This window comes from Microcebus murinus, chromosome 4, assembly GCF_040939455.1.
Source record: "Microcebus murinus isolate Inina chromosome 4, M.murinus_Inina_mat1.0, whole genome shotgun sequence".
Lineage (NCBI taxonomy): Eukaryota > Metazoa > Chordata > Mammalia > Primates > Cheirogaleidae > Microcebus > Microcebus murinus.
In genome coordinates, this window is record NC_134107.1 from 52,771,878 (window position 1) to 52,792,027 (window position 20,150).

At 34.3% G+C, this 20,150-nt stretch overlaps 1 protein-coding gene across 2 annotated transcripts in view; it reads left to right on the top strand.

Moving 5' to 3' along the window:
- STK33 (serine/threonine kinase 33) overlaps positions 1–20,150 on the top strand; it is a 161,572-nt gene that overhangs the window by 125,048 nt on the left and 16,374 nt on the right. For both annotated transcript variants that reach the window (XM_076002196.1, XM_012783956.2), the window contains exon 14: positions 16,368–16,562. In XM_076002196.1, the coding sequence (XP_075858311.1) occupies positions 16,368–16,562 (195 nt within the window). The remainder of the gene's footprint in view (positions 1–16,367; positions 16,563–20,150) is intronic.

A 20,150-nucleotide genomic window follows, 5' to 3' on the forward strand; every position in this document is an offset into this window, starting at 1 on the left:
ATTTATCTCTTTTCAGCATCACACAACATTCGGATTTGGCCATTTAATTATTTGTTTTCTAATTAGTACAGCTTTATTTCTGGCTTTGGTCATTTTTCTAGAAGTCTCCATTTTTGAGCCTCTGTAACATTTGTCTCTGTGAAGTCTTTGCCAAATGGATAGAGAAGTGACAGATACTGTGTACTATTGCAGACTATCCTGAGGAGTTCAGTGTATGAAATTTAGAATACTGGCATTTTACAAACTTCTGAAATGCAAAAACTCTTTTCTGCTTAACCACTTGAAGTTTTACTTCCTGTAATTCATATCCTTTATTTGAAATAATCTAAAGTAAACATGATAGTTCTCTCAGTGCCTTGCTGCTGACCTAACACATAGTTAACATTTTTTATCAAAGAGCTTTACTGGATAAAATGTTTCTGTAGTTTAGCCTATGTATTGTACATTTTGAAATGTGATAAATATCTGAAAAGCATTCTGAGAAAAATAATGATTATTTCTCTATAGAGAAATATATATATTTGTGTGTGTATATATATATATATATAAATGTATGTATACACTGAAGTGAGTGGAATTTCAGATAAACAACATATGTATTGCCATCCTGATTTCAAAAGCCAAAGGTTAGATGTAAGGAAAATAGCCAAAAAATTGACTTTTCTACAAAGAAAGAATTTGGTGATGACTCCCATGCCCAGGAGTATGCCTATTGTTCTCTTGTATTAATTTCTTCCTTTATTCCTCTTTACTGTCAACTATGGTTCAGGAGATAATATATTTGCTTCTTACTAGATAACTGCAGTGGCCTCTTGGTATCCCTTCAAGTCTCCTGGTAAGAACTAACACAAAGAATTTACATTTTTAACATGCTTCCCAGGTATTTCTTCTGCCCATTTATATTTTAAAACCACTGCAATAAATTAAGGAAATCATTTTTCTTTTATGGCTTGTCAAAAGGTAGTTCATAGTTTCAAGCTTTATTTATGTTATTCATATATTAAGCAATTCCTTCAACATGTTTTGTGTGTAATGTACCTACATGTGCCAGGCCCTGTGATAGGTAATAAAATACAGCTGAAGACATTTAAGACATCGTCTCCGATGTGAGAAACTTACAATCTAATAAGGAAAACAAGCTATGTTTTTCTATGTAAGATACAAAGCAAGGAAGAAAATTATAAATGACATAAAAAAATTGTCAAATGACCAGAGGTAGGCAGGCAAACAAATGTGAAATCAGAAAGTTTAATTTGACTGGCAGATAAGATGCTTGAATGAAAGAAGTGGGAAATTAGACTAGAAAAAAAAAAGAAAATTGTGATACTAAAAAAGAAAAGAAAGTTGTGAGTGGACTTAAATTCCAGGTTAAAGAGTTTTAACTTCATTCCATAGGTAGTGAAGAACAATTATCAGCTCTTTGAAATGAAAGAAATCGTTGTTAAAGTGCATCAATCTTGCAATTTTAAATGGGATAACAGTCATTTAAATGTCTATATTGATTATAGCAAGTATCTTTTGATTTTATTCCATCAGGTACTATAGAGCTACAAAGATGCATAAACATGTTCCCTCCCCTTGAATAATTTACCACAAGTTACAGCCTATACTTTGCTTTATAGTCACACTTTGCAAAAGCACTTGTAATAAACTTGTAGGATCTAATTTCAGAACAGTCTTTCCTAATATGTGAACAGGCCCTTGTTCATTAATTTATATATTGTTATTCAGGTTTTGGTCATTAGCTTTTGACCTTTAGCCTTAACATACACACTCTACATAAGAGGATGGAAACTTTCTGATACCTGACTGTTGGCTGTTATTTTTTTCCTTCTGTATTTTTTCATCTTAAATATGTTAAGACTCTTACCTTTATTTTACTGTATATAGTTACTCTTAAATTCTGAATTATCTTATGTATATGAATATCCTCTTGAGTCCCTGTTTAGTGAAACTTTTTATAAAAAATTATGTTAGGAAAAATATCATTAGCCAGGACAATTGGGGATTTATTAAATATTCAATTATTGATATATACTTAACAATTCAACAATGCTTATTGACTAATTACCATGTGTTATGGAGGACACAATGATCAGTCTGGTGCATTTGGTTTTCTGAAAAGACCAACAAAATAGATAAATCTTTGGCAAAATTAATCAAGAAATAGAGAAGACAAAAATATTATTACATATGGAAGAGGGAATACAGTGACAAATAAGGCAGAGATTAAAGGGTAAAGATTAAAAAGAGAATACTACCAACAACTGTGCGCTACTTAATCTGAAAATGTATTCAAAATGAACACAATTTCTTTTCCTAGAAAAATGTAGTTACACAAAACTGTCTTAAGAATAAATAGAAAACTTGAATTGTCCTGTAATCGTTAAAGAAATTGAAGCAGTAGTTTAAAATCTTCCAAAAGGAAAATACCAGGCCCAGATAATTTTACAGATGAATTATACTAAACATTCGTCTTAAACTTTTAACTATTATCCTATACCTCAAAAGAGGAAATGTTTCCTAATTTATTCTGAGACTATACTCTCTATACTATAGTATAACAAAACCAGGTCAAAACATTACAAGAAAAGAAAGCTATCTATTTCACTTACTAATATAGATATATTAATAAAGCCATAAACAAACTTTTAGCAAGTTGGATTCAACTATGTGTATAAACAGATAATACATCATTTAAATTGAGTTTTCATGATTTATTTCAGAAATATTCTATAAATACAAATCCCCAGATTAACACATTATAGGGGGAAAAAAGCATATGATCACTTCAGAGAAAACATTTGTAAGGTGACTCAACATGTATTCATAATTTAATTAGGAATAAAAGGAAAATTCCTTAACCTGATGAATGCTTACAGCAAATATTATTCTGAATAGGAAATGTGAGAAGCATGTCCTTTAAAATAAAGAGTTGTCAAGGAAGTCAGCTTTCTATATTTTTTTCCCCAACCTTGTTGATCTTAGTCAACTTAAGACAAGGAAAAGAAATTAAAGATGTAAGAATTGGAAAGGAGAAATTAAACTTATTTATAGTAATCTACAAATGAATTATTAGAATTTATTTACTGAGAAAGGTAACTGGATTTAAGATTAATATACAAAAGTCAATTCCATCTCTGTTCACTAGTAACCAACAATAGAAAATGCAATAAAAATGAAGACTTAATGTAAAATAGTAACAAAGATTATAGACTATCTAGGAATAAATGCAAGATTTGTAAGATCTCTTTGGGGAAAAGTTTTAAAATTTGATTGAGAAACATTGAAGAAGGCTTAAATGTAAAGAAACATATGCCATAATCATGGGTCAGGAGATGTAATATAAAAATTAATTTTTCCCATATTAATGTATATTCAATGCAGATCCAATCAAAATTCTACAAGCTTTCATGACCATAAAAATTTATGTGGAAGAGTAAAAGATCAAAAACAGCCAAGACATTTCTGAATGTCTTGATTTATCAGGTATTAAGATTTATGAAGCTATGTTAATTAGCACAGTATGATAATTGTCAAATAGAATAAAATAAAGGGTACAGAAACATATCCATGTATATCTGGAACTTTTATGACAGTGGTTGCATGGAATATCAGTGGGAAAAGGAGGTACTGCTCAATAAAGGGAGCTGAAATAAATGGTTATCCATATGGAAAAAGTGAAATTGAATTTCTATTTTATACCATAGACAAAAATTAACTCCAAAGGGATCAAGAGTTTATATTAAAAACCAAAATTTTAAACTTTTAGTAAAAATAAACTTAGTAAAAAATAAACTTTAGTAAAAATAACTTGTAGTAAAAATATAGGTGAATATCTTTTGTACTTTAGGGTATGTAGGAAAGGATTTCATAAATAAGATACTAAAGGCACTAAATAAAGGAAATTATGGACTAACTTTACTATATTAATCTTAAGAACTTCTGTTTATAACACACCACCTTAGGGAAAGTTGACAGGTTATAAACTGGGAGAAGTCTTTTGTAATGTGAATTACCAACAAAGGATTAATATCAAGAAATTTAGATAACTCTTACAAATCAATACAAAGAAGACAAACACAACCTAGTTCAAAATAGGCAAAGATAGAACCAGGTATTTCACATGTTTGGCTAATGAATATGTGATGTTCAATCTCAGTAGTGATCAGGGAAATACAAATGAAGACTTTAATGAAAGAAACAAAAAACAAACCAAAAAAAGTCTGACAATACCAGGTATTAGAAAAGATGTGAATAAAAAGTATCTCTTAATCATTGCTGGTGAGAATATTAATTGGTACAAATATTTTGGGAAAAGGGGCTGGCATTATCTTGTAAAGTTAACCATTCTCATGCTCTATAGCCAAGGAATTTCACTCCTAAGAATATACACAAGAGGAATTCTTATATATATATATCAGAAGACAGATACAATAATGTTTGTAGGAGTGTATAGGAAGAGTAAAAAGCCAGAATCAACTCAAATGCCCTTTGATTTGAGAATGAATAAATAGTGTATAATCTAACAACAGAATATTATACAGCAGTGAAAATGATTATGTATAATATCTACAAAGTCATGAAATGTTATTTTAAATTTAATTATAGTTTTATGAAAATAAAATTTACTGTTAAATATACAGCTTTTAAGTGTATAGACTGATGGCTTTTTATATTTGTGTACATTTGTGTATCCACTACCAAGAACAACATACAGAACATTTCTATCCACCTAGAAAGTTCCTTTGTTCCTTTTTCTTGTCAGTAACTCTCCTTACCCTCCTCCCAAAGGTAACTAATATTCTGATCTCTTTCACCATAGATCAGTTTTATCTGTTGATGTACTTAATATAAATGGAATCTACAATATATGGGTTCTTTCTACAATATAGTGGGTTCTTTCACTTAATATTATGTCTCTGAGATTCAGTTGTTTGAAGGGTAGTTTTTAAATGTTACATATTATTTCATTGTATGAATATAGCACAATTTATTTATCAGTTCTTTCTGTTAGACATATGGGTGGTTCTAGATTTTATTAATACTAGTATAAATAAAGTTGTTATGAACATTCTTGTATAAATCTGTTTGTGGACATATGCACTCATATCCCTTGGATGTATATCTAGGAGTGAAATTGCTGGATGATATGGTAGGCCTATGTTAAACTTTATTAGAAATTGCCAAAGAGTTTTCCAACGTGGTTGTACCACTCACTGGCAATGTGTGACAGTTCTGGTTTTCCTCTCCATCCTCTCCCATGCTTGTTATTGTCAGTATATTTTAAATTTAGATTCTCTGGTAGAGAGCTTTTTGTGTCCTACCCAGTAACTTTTTTTGTGTACCCCAGGGTAAGGAAGAAACCACCTATGTTTCCCACTAAAAGCTTTTATATTTTTATCCCTCCTATTTAGGTCTTTATTGTATCATGAATTAATTTTTATGTATGGTGTAATGTAGGAATCAAAATTCATTTTTTTCCCTCAGGAATATCCAGTGATCTCAGCAATGTAATTTTGAATGAAAAAAAGAGTAAGTCCTAAGGCATGATGCCCTTTTTATCAAGTTAAAATGACTGAAACAAAAAATAATTTTTTGAATATGCATAGATATGATAAAAAATATAAAAGAAAAAGAAAAGGAATAATAGTCACAAGATTCTGGGTAATGGTCTCCTCAGGTGGCAGGAAGACAGGATGAAGGAAAACCATGTGGATGCAAGTTATTGCCTGTTTTCTAGTTTTCTTGTTGTATAGTTATTTTACAGATGTTTATTATGTGATAAATAGATGTATGAATAAATAAAAGCAAAACTTTGCATGGGATGATAAGAATATGTCATGAGTGGGCAAGGATAATAATTCACTCCTATGCATCTAAGGTCCAGTGAAATATATCTAAAATTGTATGATGAAATAAATAAAAATTATTTTTAATGCTGTACCAACTAAAAATTTAATTAAGTCTTCCTTCAGTTTTGTTGGAAGCAAAGAAATAAAGCATCTCACTTCCAAAAGTATTTTCTGCCAAATCACTAGGTTCATTTGCTTTCTGAATACCAACACAGGAATTTTGAATTATCTTTTTGGTGCTCCAGAGATTTTTTTTTTTTTTTAACATTTTAAGTACGATTCAAGATGGGTGAAACCTATGCCTGTTTTTTGTAAAGTGGAAGAAGCTGACCTAAGAAAAAGAACATGGAAAGGACTACTGCAAATCTTTGCTCAAGCAGGTGAAGGAAATTGAGGGCCTTAATATTAATTCCCTGCAAACTATCTCTGCCCATACATCCCTTGGAAATTCTTTATATACAGCCAGGTATATGCATACCCCAGTGTGAAGAATGTTGGATTGGAATGTATTAAGTTACTGAGTTGAAAAGCTCTGCTCTAACTGTAACTAGAAATTCTTGGCAGGCAGTTGGAAATGTACTTCTTAAAGAAGGGTAAATTATTTAATTTCTCAAGCTGTTTCCTCCTGAAGAATAGGAATATCAATATTAGCCTTATCTACTCACATAGCTGCTATACTTGTGAAAAAAAGTCATTGAGATGACTTTGTTAGGAAAAACTTGAAAGTGGTACACAGTCACTTACTTTACTGGTTGCTATTGTCTTAATATCCTGCTGCCTTGGACTCATGAGACCCATCAGGACATGCTTGGTGATTTTCTGGGGTGCTTTCTGTCTTTTGTGGATATCTCAGACTTATGTTACTTATGTTATATATTTTCCTGCTATAATTTACATTAATTATTAGTCATATAAAGATAATAGTTGAGATCACCCATGGTAAATGAGTAAAGAAAACAAGAAAAATAACTTTCTCTCCTCATTCCCTTATTCTCTCCCATTAAAGGTAACCATTGTTAAGTCTCTTATGTATTGTTTCAAAAACATTCTATACATTTTTAGTACATACTTTTTACAAATGAGCTCATATTATGCAACTCTTATTTTTCACCTAATACAAGGGCTGTCTGTAAAGTATCCACCCCTGGATACAATGAATACGTGGATACAATGGCTGGATACTTTCCAGACAGCCCTCATATATATTAGAAAGATTTTTTCATTTTTAAAAAGGCCAACAACATTGTATCCAAAACTACAGATACACTATTATCTTAGAAACAGTCCTCTGTGAATATGGAGCATTTAACTTCTTTAGATCTTTCCTTTTATCAGTGGTACAACAAATATTCTTATAAATATATGTTTGCATGCTATGTCAGCATATCTGTAGCATAAATGCTGAACACTGTGGTTACTGGTGAGAGACAATGCATTATTTATGCATTTTGATAGGTTATTGCTAATTTACCCTCCCATAGAAAGCAAGTAAATGAGAGTGCTTGTTTCCCCACACCCTTACCAGCACAGGATATTATCAAACCTAAATTTACATCCATCTAGTAGGTGAAAATTGGACCTTATTGTTTTGATTTGGATTTTGTTAATTTTTGAAGTTGACTATCTTTTTATATGTTTTTTAAAATTATATCTTTTTAAATTGTTACATTTTTCTATTAAAAAAACTTATTCCTAGGAATATTTAAAATGAAGTGTTCTAGCTATTTGCAAATAAAATATGATGACAACAAGCTAAAGATGCAGAATGTTGCCTTTAGCTTTGCTGATTTTGTATCATACTGTCTTACCCCAGCTTGTATCTGTCATGTCATGTCACTCATTCATTCATTTAAAAAATACTTATTTTTATAGAACACTGATAGGCACTGCCCTTATAAAGGTAAATATTTTTAGATGTGGAAGTATGGTTGGGTCACTATTTGTAGGATCTGTCTACTTAGGCATTAAACTCAAATCTTGGTATTTGACCAATGCTTCTCCTCAATGAGTATTTTTTTTTCAAAGTTTTTCAAAATAAAATTAATAGTCCTGACTATCTGTTGGTTAAACAAGTGAAAATTTATTAACCAAAAGGCTGGGTCTCTACCTGTGATAGTCTCAGATTATCAAACTATTACTGCTGCCTTTTTGCCATTTGCTGCTTCATAGTTGATGTGTGTCTGACCCCCTGGATGCAGCCACTCAAGGGAGTTAAGAGGTTAGTGATCTGATGGTGAGGAGACATAAATCTAATGTCTTCCCTAACCATTCTACCTTGTTTTTGGTTGGTTGATTGGCTCATTTATCATTTCTGTTGAACTAGAAGGCTAGCCATAGGCCACTTATATTTTAGTTAGTCCAAATATCTGATGTAATTTCTCTTTCAACTGCTAGAAAGCAAGAAGTGGGTGGTATAGTAAGTTATTGGATGGACTTGTTTTAGGCAATAGGGAAAGTCTGGACTCTATACCACTGAGTCCAAGCTTGATATCACAAGTGAATATAGGAGGCAAAGAATTAAAGATTTCTAAGTAATAGATGTTTTTGTAGGGATAATACTCCTATTTTAGATCCTTTGCTCTTCTCCACAGTCTGTATGGGATGAGAAATAAGGTCATGTCTATGAGTCCAAAGGCACTCTACTTTACAAACCTAAAGTGTCAGTTGCCAAGCTTTTGGTTGTATGTATATGTGAACCAGGCATTTGAAAGATTGCTACAGATGCAGATTCAAGACAATGTAGGCAACCTTTGCTTTTCATAGTAGCACAGGATGGTAAAAATGACAGTGCAGGCTGAAATTATGAACAATTACCTTAATAAGCAATGAGAGAAATTATGATTGTTCTATGTCTGTTAAAAGTTTTTGTCAAAACATTGAAAATTTTCTTTTATAGATATATAGGGAAATGAAACAAAAGTAAAACTAATGTTCATTTAGTACTCTGTAATTTAGAATATTAGAAATACTAAAGATTAAACTATCTTTTGTGGGAAAATACTTATCAAGATTAGTTTAGTGCTTGCCTTCTTTTTGTCACAGAACTTATAATTACAGAGGAAGCATCTTTTTTATGCCTTGGCAAATACTCTTGAAAGATGGCAGTGTCCACATTCCCACAGTCAGCTGTTTCTTCTATTACTCCATTTAAATTTCATTTGAATTTCATTGCCAGCATTATTACTTTTCTTTGCTTCTGTTTCACCTTTGTTGGCTAATTCCCTGGGAAACAAGGAGGCAACACAACTGTACACTTAGCTGTCTGTGTATAAACTGAAAAGCAGTTGCCAAGTGTCCAGTCACCAGCAGCCTTTTAAAAAAGTGGCATAATCAGTCACTGATCATAATGTGCATCTGTTTGATTTGTGGATTGAAGAGCTTGCAATGAAGTTTGACCTTTATGCCACTACAGTTAATATGCCACAGTGACTGAAATTTGAACTCTGCTATTGGGGAACTGATGCTATTTAGCTAAATCATGGTAACTGGAATTCTTGCATATCAGGACCGTGCAAAGCTAGGGCTGCCTAAATAAATAGGCTATCACATCATACTGATTGCATGTGAATTCTGTAGTTATTATAATTTTGTTTGACATGATGGTTATACATTGAGCTCATTCTTTTTAAAGTTTCTTGGAGGTAACTTACAGAACATAAATGTTTATTTTGCTCTCTGTATCAGTTTAAGCCAAATTATGTCTTGGTAACAAATGACTCCAAATCTTGGTGCTCTTAGTTCCTTCTGTTGCACATTGATTGGCTGGGAGGAGGGGATCCAGGCTTTGTTTCACTTTGCCCTCATTCAGGGACTCAGGCTGAGGGAGGCTTCATCTCTGTGCTTCTGTAGTTACCAAAGCAGGAATTGGGGACATGATGAATTGTATACTGTGTCTTGAGGTTTCCACCCAGAAATGATATATACCATTTCCAATCACATTTCACTGGCCAAAGTAAGTCACATGATCATGTCCCAAAGCGGCAGAGAGTGAAATTCTGACATGTGCCTAGAAGGAAGAAATGTTGAGTGAGCAACATTAGTGACTACTACAGGAGAGTAGTAGTCATTAGGGAGAGTTTATTAGGGATGGACAGCTAAGGACTGGAATTATAGTCATAGAGATGTCAGATTGTCACTGTCTGAGAGTGAAAGAAGCAAATTGAAGCAAAATTGTGTGTACTTGCATTCTAGGAGCCTGGACACTGATTTTATGAAAATTAGAGTAAAAGGTCAAGATGAGGCCAAGTACTTATAAGAGAGGATAGACGGATCATAGAAATCAGGCAGAGCCCTGGAAATCAGACTCATTCTAATGAGAACTCTGAGACTATCTACAATTCTTGGATGACTTCAACTCTTTTATGGTTACTGTCTCTGAGCCTCCATCTGTGTTTCACCTGAGTTTAGGTTGACTACATCTTTGGGAGTCCTGGGATACCTGACAGAGATGAATCTTAAATTAAGCCCTGAAGGAGATTGTAGGTTGGCAGAGAGGAATGACAAGGGCATTCTAGGAATACGTGGGATAAGTATGAATGAGTGCAGCCAGTGTAAGGGGTAATAGGATGGTATGAAAGTGGTAAGAGTATTGACTTTTTATTTTTTTTTATTTCAGTGTACTATGGGGGTACAAGTGTTAAGGTTACGTATATTGCCCATGCCCCCGCTTCCCCCTCGAGTCAGAGCCTCAAGCATGACCATCCCCCAAATGTTGCACATCTCACTCATTGTGTTTGTATATACCCATCCTCTCCTCCTGCCTCCCACCTGCCCGACACCTGATAAATGTTATTCCTGTATGTCCACTGAGGTGTTGATCCGTTAATACCAAATTGCTGGTGAGTACATGTGGTGCTTGTTTTCCCATTCATGAGATACTTCACTTAGTAGAATGGGTTCCACCTCTATCCAGGAAAATACAAGAGGTGCTAGATCACTATTGTTTCTTTAAGCTGAATAGTCCTCAGTGGTATACATATACCACATTTTATTAATCCACTCATGAATTGATGGGCACTTGGGTTGTATCCACAACTTGAAATTATGAATTGTGGTGCTGCAAACATTCTAGTGCAGGTGTCTTTTTCATAAAGTGACTTGATCTTTTGGGTAGATGCCCAGTAGTGGAATTGCTGGATCAAATGGTAGATCTACTTGTATCGCTTTAAGGTATCTCCATATTGCTTTCCACAGAGGTTGAACTAGTTTGCAGTCCCACCAGCAGTGTAGGAGTGTTCCTATCTCTCCGCATCCATGCCAACATTTATTGTTTGGGGCATTTTTGATAAAGGCCATTCTCACTGGAGTTAAGTGATATCTCATTGTGGTTTTGATTTGCATTTCCCTGATGATTAGAGATGTCGAGCATTTTTTCATATGTTTGTTGGCCGTTATTCTGTCTTCTTTTGAAAAGTTACTGTTCATGTCCATTGCCAACCTTTTGATAGGGTTGTTTGATTTTTTCTTGCTGATTTTCCTGAGTTCTAAATAGATTCTAGTTATCAGCCCTTTATCAGATATGTAGCTTGTGAAAATTTTCTCCCATTCTGTGAGTTGTCTGTTTGCTCTCTGGACAGTTTCTTTGGCTGTGCAAAAGCTTTTTAATTTGATCAGGTCCCCTTTATTTATTTTTGTTGGTGCTGGATTCTTTGCCTAGGCTAATGTCTAGAAGACTATTTCCAATGTTTTCCTCTAGAATTCTAATAGTTTCACACCTAAGGTTCAAGTCTGTTACCCAGCATGAGTTGATTTTTGTGAGAGGTGAAAGGTGTGGGTCCTGTTTCAGTCTTCTACATGTGGCTATCCAGTTTTCCCAGCACCATTTATTGAATAAGGATTCTTTTCCCTGGTGTATGTTTTTGTCTGCTTTGTTGAAGATTAGTTGGCTATATGAGGATGGTTTTATATCTAGGTTCTCGGTTCTGTTCCACAGGTCAATATCCCTTTTCTTGTGCCAGTGAAAAGCTGTTTTAATGACTATAGCGTTGTAGTAGAGTTTGAAATCTGGCAGATTGATACCTCCTATTTTGTTTTTATTGCTTAGGATTGATTTTGCTATACGGGGTCTTCTCTGGTTCCATACGAAGCATAAAATTATTTTTTCTATATCTGTGAAAAATGATGGTGGCATTTTGATAGTGATTGCATTGACTCTGTAGGTCACTTTGGTTAGTATAGACATTTTAACAATGTTGATTCTGCCGACCCATGAGCATGGTATATTCTTCTACTTGTTTATATCCTCTGCTATTTCCTCCTTCAGTGTTTCATAGTTCTCCCTGTAGAGGTCTTTTACCTCCTTGGTTAAATATATTCCTAGGTACTTTATTTTCTTTGTTGCTATTTTGAAGGGAATTGAGTCTTTGATTTGGTTCTCACTTTTACTGTTGTTGGTGTATCTGAATGCCTCTGATTTCTGTGTATTGATTTTGTATCCTGAGACTTTAAAAATTCATTTGTCAATTCAAGGAGCCTCTTGGTTGAATCCTTAGGGTTTTCTAGGTATAATATCATGTCATCAGCGTAGAGTGAGAATTTGATCTCTTCTGCTTCCATTTGGACACCCTTAATTCCGCTCTCTTGTCTGATTGCTGTTGCAAGGACTATGTTGAATAGAAGTGGAGATAGTGGGCAACCTTGTCTTGTTCCAGTTCTAAGTGGGAATGCTTTCCATTTTTCCCTATTCAGTATGATATTGGCTGTGGGTTTGTCATATATGGCTTGTATCATTTTTAGGTAAGCCCCATCTATGCCTATTTTGTTGAGCGTTCTTATCATAACAGGGTGTTGAATTTTGTCAAATGCTTTTTCTGCGTCTATTGAGAGGATCATATGGTCTTTGTTTTTGCTTCTGTTTCTCTGGTGAATTACATTTATAGATTTGCATATGTTGAACCATCCCTGCATCCCTGGGATGAAGCCCACTTGGTTGTGATGGATTATTTTCTTGACAAGCACCTGGATCCAATTGGCTAGGATTTTGTTGAGAATTTTTGCATCTATATTCATAAGGGATATTGGTCTGTAGTTTTCTTTTTTTGTTGCATCCTTTCCTGGTTTTGGTATCAGGGTTATGTTGGCTTCATAAAATGTGTTGGGGAGGATTTCATCCTTCTCGAAGTTGTGGAATAATTTCTGTAGGATAGGCACCAGTTCTTTGTAGGTGTGGTAAAATTCGAGTGTGAAACCATCTGGTCCAGGACTAGTCTAGCTAAAGTTGTGTCAATTTTGTTTATTTTTTCAAAGAACCAACTTTTTGTTTTATTAATCTTCCGTATGGTTTTCCTGTTGTCAATTTTGTTTAGTTCTGATTTGATCTTAATGATTTCACTTCTTCTGCTCGGTTTGGGGTTGGTCTCTTCTTCTTTTTCCAGCTCTTTGAGACGATTCATTGGGTTGTCTATTTGTGATCTTTTCAACTTTTGGATATAGGCATTTATTGAAATGAACTTTCTTCTCAGGACTGCTTAAGCTGTGTCCCACGGGTTTTGATAACTTGTGTCTCCTTTGTCGTTTAGTTCAAAGAATCTTTTGATTTCCAGCTTGATTTCCTCCTTTATGAAGTGGTCATTCAGCAGAAGGTTGTTTAGTTTCCATGACTTTGTGTAGAAATGAGGGTTTCTGTTAGGGTTGATTTCTGCTTTATTCCATTGTGATCTGAAAAGATACATGGTGTGATTTCTATTTTTTTTTAATTGTTTGAGACGTGCTTTGTGTCCTAGGATATGGTCAATCTTAGAGAATGACCCATGATGGGAAGAACATATATTCAGTGATTTTGGAGTAGAATGTCTTGTTAATGTCAGTCAGGTCCATTTGTTCTAGAGTTCTGTTTAAGTCCATTATTTCTTTGTTGATTTTCTGTTTGGAGGATCTGTCCTGTGCTGTCAGTGGGGTGTTAAAGTCTCCGACTATTATGGTGTTGTTGTTTATCCATTTGCTTACATCAAGTAGAGTTTGCTTTATGAATCTGGGTGCACCTGGGTTAGATGCATATATATTTAGAATTATTATGTCTTCTTGTTGAACTATACCCTTCACCATTATATAGTGACCTTCTTTGTCTTTTATTACTTTTGTTGATTTAAAAACTATGTTAACTGTAATCAGCACCACCACACCAGCTTTCTTTTGGCTTCTGTTTGCTTGAAATATTGTTCTCCACCCCTTTACCTTTAGTCTTACTGAATCCTTGCAGGTTATATGTGTTTCCTGAAGGGAGCAGATACTTGGCTTGTGTTTTTTTTATCCCTTCGGCCAGCCTATGTCTCTTGAGTGGAGAGTTCAAGCCATTCACATTTATTGAGATAACTGATAGGTGGGGCAGATTTCTGTTCATTATGTTGGGTTGAACTTTGTTGGTTTGTTTTCTCTCTTGAGCCATTGTGATTTCTTGGCTTTGGTCTTTAGTTTTTGAGTAGATTTACATTCGTGAGTGTTTATTGTGCTGATTAGTGGGTGGAGTACTTCTTCAAGGGCTGGTCTTGTATTGGTGAATTCCTTCAGTCTTTGTTTATCTGAGAATGTCTTCATTTCTCCTTCATACACAAAACTTAGTTTTGCAGGGAATAAGATTCTAGGTTGGGCATTATTCTGTTTCAGAAGAGTGAGAATGGGGCCCCAGTCTCTCCTTGCTTGTAAAGTTTCAGTAGAGAAGTCTGGCATTATTTGGATTGGGTTTCCTTTGTATATTACTTGATTCTTTCATCTTACAGCTCATAGAAGGGCAGAGATAGAGCAGAGAAATAAGAGAAAAAAGCAAAGCCTACAAGAGATGTGGGATGATGTGAAGAAACCTAATGTTTGGGTTATAGGGTTACCCAAAGGGGAAGAAGAAAATACTCAAGGGTTGGATAAGCTATTTGAAGATATAATAGAGGAAAATTTCCCAGGCCTTGGTAAAAATCTCAATATACAAGTTCAAGAAGCTCAAAGGACCCCTGGGAGATTCAATGCAAACAGGAAGACATCATGACATGCAGTCATCAGACTGACCAAAATATCAACCAAAGAGTATTGACCTTCTTAAAACAGGGTAACATAGAAGAACTACAGGAAGTTAATTACATAATGATCCTCATTTTTAGTTATTACAATTCATGTTTGCCTGTGTATTTAACCATGAATATATTAAACTCACCAAATCCTCAACAGTGTATTCAGATAGCTACCCGTAAAGTACCCTGTCTCATAGTTTTCTGTGTGATAGTTAACATTTCATTACATCCATATACCAGATTAGAAATCACTCCATAGCTGTGCTCACACCTGAACTTCTCATGTTCATCTAAATATGATTCAAGCTTCTTATCCAAATTTTCTGTAACAATCTTGAATTTGGAGCAAAATATTTAAGACATACCTAGTCAAGGCGGGAGCCATTTGAGCCTGCATTCATTTATCTTTCAGCACATTAAATGGGGTATTATATTTGGGAAAATATAGTTAATATACAGTCAATTTTGATATAGTATAGTCATATCTAGGGTAAGAAAAGTACACTGAGTCAGTTATAATCAACTACCTTATATCTAAATTTTCCAGACAGATAAGGGCTTTCCAATCAAATATCTCTATTCTCAGACAAAGCACTTGACTAATCAACTGAATATAGATTTTTTTTACCTATATATTTTGATGTTGTATAGACTTACTGAAGGTTGGACCCACTAGCAACTTCTTTCATTCTTTCAGCCTCCCTATCAGTTTTGTAGGAACAACACTATAAGGGGTCTTTGGGTTCCAGGAAATTGATCTATGGGGTGTTCTTTGCATGAGCATACTGCATTGTTCTTAAAAGCCTGATGATTTCCCCCTCTAAACTTTGACACATTGTAAGTCAGCAGTCCCCAACCTTTTTGGCACCAGGGACTGGTTTCATGGAAGACAATTTTTCCACAGGATGCGGGGAGGGGATGGTTTTGGGATGATTCAAGCACATTACATTTATTGTGCAGTCAAACCTCTCTGCTAATGATAATCTATATTTGTAGCCTACCCTCAGTGCTAACATCACTGTCTCAGCTCCACCTCTGATCATCAGGCATTAGATTCTGATAAGGAGTGTGCAACCTAGATCCCTCATATGCACAGTTTACAGTAGGGTTCACACTCCTAAGAGAATCTAATGTGCTGGTGCTGATCTGACATGAGGTGGAGCTTATGCAGTGATGTAAGTGATGGGGAGTGGCAGTAAATACAGATGACGCTTTGCTTGCTCACCTGCCCCTCACCTCCTGCTGTACAGACTGGTCCCTAACAGGCCATGGGCTGGTAGCAGTCTGTGGCCCAGAGGTTCAGGACCACAGCTGTAAGTGATATTATGCAAGAGGTGTGAGCCATGTCAGTTCAGGGAGTGTGCTCCAATGGGCTTCAGAAATTTTGCTATTTATTCAGCATTGTAATTTTATCATATGACTATTATGAATTTGGGAGAATTTATTACTAAAAGATATAGGAATTTTTTCAATTATCTCAGCTCTTTATAACATCAAAAATTCATTGTTAATATAGGGCAATATACTTTCTTCAGTGAGACCAACCAATGTATTAGAATTGATGAAAGAATGGAAAAATAACCCAGAAAGTGATGAGGAAGATACAACATATGTGAATAATCAGTCCATTCAAGAAAAGTTGAAAAGTTGCCAACCTTGGGGAAATGTTGGTGTCGTCAGTAGTCCTTCTCATGAAGAGGAGGAAAAACAGGTAAGAAGAACCAACAAAATAAGTAGGAATAAAAATTCTTTCATTTCTCCAAAATGTAATATACGCTCACAACACTTGGGATATTTTTTGCAACTCTGTCTGTTTTGTTGTTAATTTGTAACAAAGGGCCTGCATTATACAGCAAGTGAAGTTCTTTCTGCCTTCTAGGCTGTCATGATTTAACAGTGTGGCCTACATGTTTATTTTAAGATCAGTGATTATGTAGAGCAGGGGTCTGCACACTTTTTCTGTAAGAGAACAAATAGCAAATATTTTAGGCTTGGTGGGCCATAATAGTCTCTGTCTCAACTACTCAACTCTGATATTATAGCTTGAAAACAGCCATAGACAATAAATGAATCAGTATGGCCATGTTCCAACTAAACTTTTTTTTTTTAATAAAAACTGATGGTATGACAGATGTGGCCCATGGGTCAAATTGATAATTTTTGTACTTTACCAGATTACAGAATTTGGAATGGGTCTATGTGTTACTTAGAAAATAATTGTTACATTATCCAGTTATTTGTATCTAATTTTATGATAACTAAAAATTTTTTATGGGTTTATCAGTTTATCTTATTAGTTCTGAATACAAGGTTTTTTTTTAATGTATATAATTCAGTAACATTTTACTTAATTCTAGATTGTGGTATATTAACTGGGTATCCTGACAACGTTTAGCCTCCTCCAACCCCCACTTTCTTTTTTGTTTCTGTGTTTGTTGAAATTTTTTCTGTGTGTTTATTCTCCTTCTTATCTCGAAGTTTAATGAACATATTTTAGCTCTTGTTTAATAATTAAGCATCCTGCCAAGGACTGTTCACCTAAGGGCAGCCCAGACTTTGTGAGGAGTTGCTGCTTTTTGCTTCTCTGATGCTTCGAAATAGGCAGAGTTCAGAGAGGGCCCTCCAGGGTGGACCCTGCACCAGACCCAGGGAGGTGGAGCCTTGCCGGCCCATACCCCTCCATATTTGCAGAAAGGGACCATATGGAGTGATCTTTTGGTTGATTTTGATTTACTAGTTCGGAACTTCTTTGTTACTTGATGGCAGATGCCTAAATAATAAGCTTAACATAATGATTCAGATATTCTAAAAGAATCATAATGTAAACATAAGATTATTGAATTCCCTCCTTCTCTAGTCTGTTAACAACTCCAGCAATAGCAGCTGTGTGTATTTTATATTCTCCTTAAAAGTAATGCCCTAAAACTCCGTATTTGCATTTTTTATTGAACATAGTTTAAAGATTTTTCTGTTGGCTAACTTGGCACTTTATGCACACATATACACACACATACACATGTACACACATATATACTCACATATTATTACACATACATTACACACACATACATGTATGCATTAACACATGTATATAAATATTTATACACACATGCATGTACATGCTTTTTTTTGTAGTCTTGGATTATATCTGTGTTTGTCACTGAATCTGACATAAAATATCATTGTGAACTAAATGTTTTAGATCTCCTTTTCTGTTGCTCTGTCACACCTTACTCCCTCCCCCTTCAGTCCACCCTGCAAGTCACAAGTATTGAGACTTACTTACTATGTTATTCTCAGCTACTTCCAACTAGGGCACAGAAGAATTGGAATGCGAATTGTTTATAGATGCTAGAACTATAACCAGTTGGTTGAAATTTTAAGAATATATTGATAGAAATTTTAAGAATATAGATTGAAAATTTAAGAATATAGAATTTTAAGAATGTAGTTTTCTTCAGCAGGAAGCAATTTTCCATAATCAGAGTTTACCAACAATGGAAAAGGCTGGGCTATGGGTGGTAAACCCTCTGCCTTACAATCATAGGAAGTATTCAAGCAGACTCTGGAAAGCTGCTTGTTATAAATGCCATAGCAGGAATTCTTGCAAGATGGGTAGGAGCTTGCCCTTGATGTCCTCTACGGAACTTTCCCATGCTTAGGTTTGGGCTGTGATATCTTCGGAGGAATACTGCACCTTATTTGGGAATTTTTCTGAAAAGTATTGTCCCTTAAAAGAAACAGACTTATCTTAACGTATTAAGTTTTCCATGAATTTTTATGAATAAATGTGTTATTTTGTTAGTTATATCGAAGTTAAGTTTATGTTAAGAAATTACTTTTGTTCTTTCCAATCTTTATTAGTAATACATAGAGGAGTATAAAATACTGAAGTGATGACTGAAAATAGGATTGGCTATGTGCTCTTGAGTCACTCTTAAAAGGGAAATTTTAATTTTATTAAAAATATTCTATGAATATTGAAATATTTTCCATAGGAAAAGTTTTGCTTATTAAAATTAGATTATATGGACAATTTCATGTGATAATATAAATAATTGATACCACCTAATCTAAGAACATACATGAGATTCTTTTTCCATTAAATATTTTAAATTTGGCTTTAATCTAAGTGTAAATCTCCCAGCAGTTCCTGCTTTCCATTGTATCATTGTTCTCTTTTCTGGAGAATCTCATAAATCCTTTTAGAGTTCCTGATTTTGTATTCCTCACAAGCTAGGGTAATCACACCTTTTAAATAAGTACAGAGCTCTTGGAAAACTAGCAGAGAGAGTTAAGTGCGGGTTTGTTGAAAACAACAACAAAAACACTTGAACCATGCACCTTCCTCTTTCCTGAAGTAACAGTCCCTTAGTTCTAAATGCCTTGGACGTTATGGAAAAATCCAGTCTGCATCTCCTCATTGTTCATACTTGAACTAAGGTATCACACTACACTTTTTTCAAATTTATTTTCAAATAGTTGGCACTTAGCAATGTCCTTTTTTCATTTCCAGCTTTTTAAGGTAATTCTGTCTTCAAATGTCTTTGAAGACAGAAATATTCTCTCATGTATATCTTATTTCTTACAGCCAAGGACATCTAGATAATGTTTTGTGTTGTTAGTAACCCTCTCAATTCCCTAAGACAAAGTCTTTGCTTTATCAGGTAGACCTAACTTTCACTTCTACAACAGCATTTGCCCATCTTCAGATGAAACACTTGGCAGACCATTGCTTATCACGGTAGCATGACTTTTAAGATTAGGTCCTTAGTGGTTCCTGATAAATGGTACCATACTTTCATTATTCACAAGCTCAGAGAACAATTGGAGAGAAATGAATGTCTGTAATTAAATTGCACATCCCTATAACAATGGAGGGAGGAGCTAGAATCTCTCCATGAGCTACAAGTATGTTTGCATTACAGAATTCTTGCTTCATAATGGAGAAACCTAGTTGTTAAATTGTTTATTGAACACAGTCTTGAATGAACTTGTTTAATGAAAATAGAAGACTTCTGTGATTATTTTCTTTTGTCATCATTTTTTCTTGACTGAAAACATGGCCATTATGGTATCGTAGGAGATAGTACATGTAGAAGTTACTTATCTAGGCTGAAAGTAGAAAGACAAGGTGACTTAGAAACTTTGAAAAATTATTTTAATAAGGGATATATATTCACATAGCATTTCTTTTAAGACAATAAATATTTAAATTTAAATAACATTGAAATTAAATACTTGAACTATGATATGTTGATGTTTCTTGAGGAAATTGATATGAGGAAAAACTCAAGTT